Source organism: Ostrea edulis, chromosome 3 (assembly GCF_947568905.1).
Source record: "Ostrea edulis chromosome 3, xbOstEdul1.1, whole genome shotgun sequence".
Lineage (NCBI taxonomy): Eukaryota > Metazoa > Mollusca > Bivalvia > Ostreida > Ostreidae > Ostrea > Ostrea edulis.
The window spans coordinates 16670421-16679653 of record NC_079166.1 but is presented as its reverse complement, the minus strand read 5'-3'; the positions used below and the strand labels follow the sequence as shown (position 1 = coordinate 16679653).

Below are 9233 nucleotides of genomic sequence, written 5' to 3'. Positions count from 1 at the left end.
TTTCTGAATTATAGGGATACCTGTCATTAGGTCAAATGCTCTCTCATGCCAATTGTTAGGCTGTTTTCTACACACTGGTTTGACTACTGATTACTCCATGTGCGTGATCAAGATACAGGGTTCACAGCTGGTATTACCGGTCGACAGAGGATGCTTACTCCTCCTAGTCACCAGATTATATCCCTAGTACTCCAATGGTTCCTTGTTTACCCTTCTCTTAGTTTTGTATGTTTCATGGTTTTTTTTTTTTTAGATGAATCACTGTTCGTTACATTTTCATCCTACTCTAATCAAACAGAATACTAGTACATGTATAAAAACAAGCACATTCCTGTACAAGGGTTTTAATCACAAATTATCGATTCTGAAAGTAAATTGATGTCGTTTGTTGTCCCTTTTAAGGTAGCGACGGATAGCAACCACGTGATCAGTAAAAATTGTGTATTTTCACGTGAATTCATTTTCCGGAATTCCTTACTCCGTCATAGAATAGTCGAAAAACAAAAAGGGGTTCCGAAAGTGGTTTGTTGCTGTAGATGTATACCACATTTGTAAACATGGGCTCTCACAACTCCTTTATTAAGAAAATATCGTTATGAAAATAAACGTTACGAAAATAACATATCTTGAACTACATGTATAAAAGTAATGGAAAACAAATATCTATATAGACCTACAATCTAGGGGTATGAGGGAACCGGATAGAAAGTGGAGGGGGGGGGGCATGTGTTGAATTGTAATTCCCTAGACTATGGTATACATATACTATTACTTTGAAATTTCAGTGACCTAAGAAATATATCAAACCGGAGGTTTCGTGTTTCACACAAACATGTAGGTTGGCAAAACCTTTTTAAAAATAATGTAAATTAATCACAAGTCTGCAAATGCCCTCTCATAGGCAAATGTATGCACTGTATGTATAAGTAAGATATATATACTACACGTATGCCCTTCTCTTGACCCATATTTTGTAAATAAAACAGATATAATAAGTCTATGGCAGTTTATGAAAACATATATACATGTCATTTCATATTGCAATTTATAATTTTGAAACATCGGTATTTAAATTTTCACTGAATATGTGTTGAGACACAATTTTAAAATTCACATTGTCTGACGCAGTCTAATTACTCAATGGTATAATATAGACCTAACTGTGCAAATATCAATTATGATGATCTTTTTTATAGGCATCAGCCAGTGCAGGTTGAAGTGGATTTCGAGTCAACAAGTATAACAGCAAGAGAGGTACTATATTTTATTTTGATAAACATTTGTAAAGACAATTCTGGTATATCAGATATTCATCTTTTTCGCTATATTTAGATATATTTACCTATATTTTGAACAGGTACTCCATTTACAGTGATGATGACATATCCCCTGGACCCCCACAACTCCACTTACATGTAGTGATCCATGGGCATTCCATGGGTCTCTTTCCATTGATATTAATTATTTATTGAAATATGAAATGGTTATTTAAACATATTTGGTGTATTATACTGTATAGTGATATAAATTGCTATAAAACAATATGTATAGGTAATAGATTTGGTCCAGTTATTACAAGAAATTGTAAGAAAAATAACTAAATATTTAGTCAATCATTGTGAGTGCGAAAAAGTCAACTGCAATAGCACACATTATATATAATTCTTAAATGGCTCATAGAAACTTCTAGTATTGTGAGTTTGAATACTCAATGTGGTAATTTGGGAATGCTTAATCATTTAAGGTAAATAGTTTATCTCTGCTGACTGTATCTCTTAAAATTCATTTTTTGAAGGGAGGGGGTAGGGTTACAAAATCTGACAGAGTTTCAGATTAAACCTCATTTGGTATATTTTTTCTATTCAATATTTTAGATACTACTTGACTTATTGTAAAAATGAAATAAAATCAGAAATTTTATGAGCAGAATTTTGTTGTCAGAAAATGCATGCCTGATAGTATTTTAGAAACGCCATATTTAGGGTAAATTTGGCCAATTGCCAAGTCGAATCATCCCAATATTTTCCTTAGATGCATTTTGAATTTCTAATCAATGTTGATTTTTTATCTGTTTGTGTTTAATTTACATAACTATATATGACAAACAATATTTCTGGTGTCAATAACATTTTTATTGGCTTCTGTGTTAATTTGTTCAATTTTGGCATTTTTTGCCTTTTGGGGCTGCAAAAGAGGGGATTTCAATCTCGCTTTCCTCGAAAATTAACCTGATTACTTTTGTTGATTTTCTTATATGTTTTAGGATAAAGTCAAAATGTTATAATACATAAAATTGAAAAAAAAATCAATGAGCGGTTTTTTGGGGGCTAGCTATCAATAGCTACCTTGACAGCTTATGACCTTCCCTGAAGTATCTGAAGTGGCTGTTTGAGTATGTTGTTTGTTTATTTTTTATGTAAGTGTCTTTAGATACCCTCCCCATTACAGTGTTTTCTCATCGATTTCACAGCTCCGAATTTATATACTGTACATCCAAATACCATAAAGCAAACATTGTCCTACATGTATCAGAAAGAGCACATTACTGATTTGTCACGTGATATACCATATCAAAGTTACGCCATATATTAACACATTTAATTCGTACGGTAGTAATTGGACTCCGACGTAAATAATTGCGTTCGTTGCATGGAGTGGCTTCAAGTACTTCATTCAGAGAATCACATATAGGTCAGAAGACAAAGTGGATTATACTCTAACAAGACGTCAACGAAGAGCTTGTTAAAATGATCAAACATACCTATGGGCCACAACACTCACCCTAAGAGTTTAATTTCACCATGCATATTAGACCAAACATCGACTATACGTATTGTTAGTCATTCTCTTGTCAACGTCTATAGAGTAGAATGTCCAGCAATTACTTCTTACAAAGGGCTAGTGTCGAGGTACATTGGTTGTAAAATAATTTTTGTATTCCAAAAATAAGCCCTTAAAATCCTCATCAAATAGACGGTGGAATCGTAGTTTGAAATACATTAGATTTATATCAATGAGGACGCTTTTTCTATATCTAACAATTGATATTACTGGTTTATGGAACCGAGCTGTACATTTTTTTTTTACAAAAACTGTAACCGCTATTAATTATGGCTTCTATGAAAGGTGAAGATAACGAACAGCGAGAAATCTCACAACTCCCACAAGTAATATAAAATAAAGAGTTGGGTAAACATAACATCTGGACACACACGGATACTTGGATATACCAGAGGTGGGATCAGGTGCCTAGGAAGGATTAGGCATTCCCTGTCGACCGGTCACACCCACCTTGACCCCTATGTCTTGATCAGGTCAACGGAGTGATCGGTGGTCAAATCAGTGTGTCAAGAATATATTTGAATCTTCATTTCTATGGAAACTAAATGATGCAAGGTAAGACTTTCTTTTCAACTTATTCCTTAGGCATATTCCCTTCAGATGGGGTGTGGTTTTTAATTTAGACAAAGCTGAATAATCCACACACAAGAATATTTGTGACAAGTTGGATTGAAACTTTCTTTGATTTTTAACAGTAAGTCAAACACTCAAAACTGCAGTGACAACTATAACAACGACCACAACAGACAAATGTAATCAGACCAGCCCTGGTAAGCTAAATAGTCTGTAAAGCGAAGTGTGTCTACAATGAAGCAATCGTTTATTTACATGCAATTTCGTAATATCGCAAGGGTTTGAAGAAAAGGAAATGTGTATACTCAAGGCGTACATGTGAAGTTCAGAAGAAAAACAATCATAATAAACATGGATTCTTTAGAGATGAATTCTGAGCCAAAAGACCGCCATAGCAAACTGCTGTGTTTAGACGTTAAAGTGTGGATAGTTATTTTGTTAGTTATTATGATATCCGGATTCGTGGCTTTGACAATCGGCATCGAGTCTTTGAACTGCAATTCGCATGATTGTTCGCCACAAAGTTTTACTCAAACTTTGCAACAGACCGGCAACTGGAGAAACAGATTGATGTACCCAGGAAACGGCAAGGGAGCGGCCGCATCACGGATACAAGGTAAGAATATCACCATCCCATGCATAGTGTTCTTCTTTTATAATTATACTGCATCCAATAAAAATCTTGATAGTTCATTGGCTGAAACTATCAGTGTACACAACGATAGTATGCCTCTTACTAACCTAATATTGCTAATATGCCCCTTCCACGTGGTTTACTGACCATACATTTGCCATTTGCACAATGACGTTATGATAGTGCTCATACTTTGTCATTAGAAATTAGCCAGCGCCAATTATTATGCCATAGATTGAAACATTCTAAATATTTAGATAAATTCATTTCTTAATTTACAATTTGTTCCAAAATTTGATTTTATCCCGATGTTCTTGGTTGAAAATGTTGCAGCACCCCCACCCCCCCCCCCCCCCCCCCACCCTCCCCATTTTTAAACATTTGATAAAGTAGATGTATCTCAAGGAAACAAAAACACAAAATGAAACTTCAAACATTTCTTGTTATTTTTAGACTCCGAGTCCGACGTTCCTATTTCTTTTTACGCTTATGTCTCCGATGACTTCAGGATAGAGAAGAATTCGGGACATATGTTTACTTACGATGTAGTGGTCACTAACAACGGGCTTGGTTATAACAAAACCACGGGAGTGTTTACCTCCCCGATTTCAGGTGTGTTTGCTTTTTCATGGACGGTCGTTGCTTCCGGAAGTCACCTGAAGGGCTCCTCTGGTAGTTACGGCGAAATTTCGACCCATATTTTGCACAATGGCCATATTGTGGGAACATTGAACGCAGACACGGAGAAGCAATATGATGACGCTGTTTCCACTGGTTTTGTTGTTCTGAACCTAGAAAAAGGAGATGTAGTACAAATAGCAAGTGCGTGGAAAAGTCAGGGGGCGTTTTACAGCAACACCGCGTTTGGTCGATGGACCTTCTCAGGCTTCCAAATATAATAAGTGGAAATTACAAAATATCAGAAGGGTGTACATTTTGTATTGTAAATATTTTTTCATGAAATCCATTATATATCATGTGTTGTACATTTGTTTCATAATAGAAACAAAGTATGCTGCAATGACATGCAAAGGGAGTGTAAGGACATACATAACAACATAAGCGTGTGTACAACAGCGACATAAGTATGTATATGATAGCGACATAGCGAAATACATCATAATGATATAGAGAAATATATAATAACGACATAGAGAAATACATCATAACCACATAGAGAAATACATCATAATCACATAGAGAAATATATCATAAAGACATATAGAAATATATTATAACCACATAGAGAAAAACATCATAATCACATAGAGAAAAACATCATAACCACATAGAGAAATACATCATAACCACATAGAGAAATAAATCATAACCACATAGAGAAATAAATCATAACCACATAGAGAAAAACATCATAAAGACATATAGAAATAAAGCATACCGACATAGAGAAAAACATCATAACGACATAGAGAAATACATCATAAAGACATATAGAAATATATAATAACGACATAGAGAAATAAATCATAACAACATAGAGAAATATATCATAAAGACAGAGAAATATATGATAACGACATAGAAAAAACATCATAACGACACAGAGAAATATATAATAACGACATAGGGAAAAACATCATAACCACATAGAGAAATGTATCATAACGACATAGAGAAATATATAATAACGACATAGAGAAATACATCATAACCACATAGAGAAATATATCATAAAGACATATAGAAATATAACATAACGACATAGGGAAAAACATCATAACCACATAGAGAAATGTATCATAACGACATAGAGAAATACATCATAACGACATAGAGAAATATAGCATAACCACATAGAGAAATATATCATAAAGACATATAGAAATATATAATAACGACATAGGGAAAAACATCATAACCACATAGAGAAATGTATCATAACGACATAGAGAAATACATTATAACGACATAGAGAAATACATCATAACCACATAGAGAAATAAATCATAAAGACATATAGAAATATAGCATAACGACATAGAGAAATACATCATAACGACATAGAGAAATATATAATAACGACATAGAGAAGTACATCATAACCACATAGAGAAATACATCATAAAGACAGAGGAATACATCATAACCACATAGAGAAATATAGCATAACCACATAGAGAAATAAATCATAACCACATACAGAAATAAATCATAACCACATATAGAAATATATCATAACCACATAGAGAATAACATCATAACCACATAGAGAAATACATCATAACCACATAGAGAATTATATCATAACCACATAGAGAAATATATAATAACGACATAGAGAAATATATCATAACCACATAGAGAAATACATCATAACCACATAGAGAATTATATCATAACCACATAGAGAAATATATAATAACCACATAGAGAAATACATAATAACCACATAGAGAAATATATCATAACCACATAGAGAAAAACATCATAACCACATAGAGAAATACATAATAACCACATAGAGAAATATATCATAACCACATAGAGAAAAACATCATAACCACATAGAGAAATATATAATAACGACATAGAGAAATACATAATAACCACATAGAGAAATACATCATAACGACATAGAGAAATATATCATAACCACATAGAGAAATACATAATAACCACATAGAGAAATATATCATAACGACATAGAGAAATATATCATAACCACATAGAGAAATACATAATAACCACATAGAGAAATACATCATAACCACATAGAGAAATACATCATAACGACATAGAGAAATACATAATAACCACATAGAGAAATATAGCATAACGACACATAGAGAAATATATAATAACGACATAGAGAAATATATCATAACGACATAGAGAAATACATCATAACGACATAGAGAAATACATAATAACATCGGAAATACAACGTGTACAAGACATTGATATGCGTGCATAATACCGACAATAAGGCAATTACTAACAGCATACAGGATGTATGATAACAACATTATATCGGCATAACTAGAATTGTACGTGCTACCGGCATAACTTGGGATGTGACTGACCTTTGCGATTGGATAATGCACTCATACTAGTGAAAACTATGTCGAATTCACTTATCCTTGCAATGAAGATGTGACGCTCCTTGCAATGAGGATGTGATGCGCCATGTGATGGTGGTTTTCTTTTGCATTTCTTTTATATATTGAGTTATTGATGTAAAGGCATATATTCTATACCAGGTCAACAGGGGATGCTTACTCCTCCTAGGCACCTGATCCCACTTCTGGTGTGTCCAGGGGTCCGTGTTTGCCCAACTATCTATTTTGTATTGCTTGTAGGAGTTATGAGATTGATCACTGTTCGTTATCTTCACCTTACGTAAAAACTCATGGTGAAGGTTTTAAAAACGTATTGTCCTTTTATATATCGCAACATACTGAATATTGCTCACCTACTAAGACCAATACATTTGTATTCTTCGCCTGTAATTCTTTATACCTGAGTAATAAAAGCAGTTAAATTTCCGTAGTTGTATTTTCATTTCATCATGAGAGAAATAGACTTCCGGTACATTACGTTATCATTGCGTCAAATACTGTCTGACGTTTTTCATACGGATTGTTATACCGTTGTTGTATAGTAGTCTTTCCCCATAGTAGCCCCCCCCCCCCCCCGGAAAAATGACTATATAGTACTATATAGTCCCCTTCAGGGAAAGTCTACTATATAGTAGATCTTCCCCCATAGCAGAGTTACCCCCTCACGTTTTTTGTTTTGATTTTAGAAAAACAGATTATGGAAAGTCAGTCAGACTTTGTACAACAAATATGGATATTGCATAGATATGAGTATCGAAATGTGGATGTTGCCGATACATAATATTATGTTTACAGGAAGACAATTTTTTTTATTATAGATAACTAAAACGTCAAGTGTCTGTGATATATATATAACTATATATATAACTATAACTATAACTATATATATATATATATATATATATATATATATATATATATATGCATTACGATGTCATTATAACAGTGGCCAAGGTTATGCATTTTGGATTGAAGATGAAACCCAGGACCTTTGAATTAGTGATTAAGAAATTCAACCATCAAGTTAACTAGGCTGATGCACGGTAAATATAGTATGATCATTTACAATATGAATTTTAAGCTTACTTCAGATACCATACATTGGATTTTTGTATAGAAAAGCTTTTCAATAATTTCAGGCAAAAATATCAGGAACGTTGCGCACAACGTTAAGAAACACATGTATCCATATTACTAGCTATTAAACAATTGTCATGTTTATTTTTAATGTATAAAATTGAGGGGCTTTGTTGTTTGTTGACAAGACAACTTCACCAGTACAGAGGATAATACGACATACTGAAAATTCGAATTATTTAAGCTCATTAGAATATTCTCCATCCGATAAATGTAAAAGGCAATGAACATAATGGTAGTTGTTACCAAAAAAAAAAGGCCAACGGATGCGTGGTTGTACAGTACACGACACGAGTTTTATGCGTGTTCCACGCAACGCGGTGGAACAAATTTGCCCCAAACACAGTGGACCTTTAAAATTGTCGGCACCTTTGAAGTCCTATTTTTCCGCGCGAACTAGACATTGAAGTCCACGGAGGATCTCCGTGGATGCCACCGCGCATCTCCATGGATGTCACCTGTACCTCCGCCGATGCCACCGTGTACCTTCGTGTGATAAAACAAAGAAATAATTTCCGAAGTGATTCACCCAAAAAACCTTTTCGCTTGGCCAGTATGCATGCCCCCACCCCATTACTTATTTAGAAATTAGCTATTTTAAATCATTCAATTCTTGTAATTGTTGTTGAATTGTACGTTGGTGTTTTCGGTACATATCCGTATGTAAACTTCCCTGCAGACGTTCACATCTTTTTATGAAACGCCGAAATCCTCGACATCATGTATGTAAACACCTGTGTTATTCCTATCACTCGTCGGTACATTGTTTCACGGCACGTGCAGCACAATTTCACCAAATAAAAGAAGGATCATGAACAACGACAATCACATGCCAGTAATTTCAATTTGATAAATAGCAGTTCAAAGAAATGTGTACCATAAACAATGGTTTATTTTTACGTAATGTTTTCATTCTAATTGGGAATACATGTATGTGATTAAGGTCAGCTATATACATGTACATGTTT

General features: G+C 33.9%; 1 protein-coding gene across 1 annotated transcript; it reads left to right on the top strand.

Moving 5' to 3' along the window:
* The first annotated feature begins 3599 nt into the window (after positions 1-3599).
* LOC125674258 (uncharacterized) lies at positions 3600-7554 on the top strand. Its single transcript, XM_048911387.2, has 2 exons — positions 3600-4030; positions 4502-7554. The coding sequence occupies exons 1-2, from the start codon at positions 3766-3768 to the stop codon at positions 4945-4947; spliced, it is 711 nt and encodes a 236-aa protein (XP_048767344.1). The 5' UTR covers positions 3600-3765; the 3' UTR covers positions 4948-7554.
* Positions 7555-9233: the final 1679 nt, after the last annotated feature.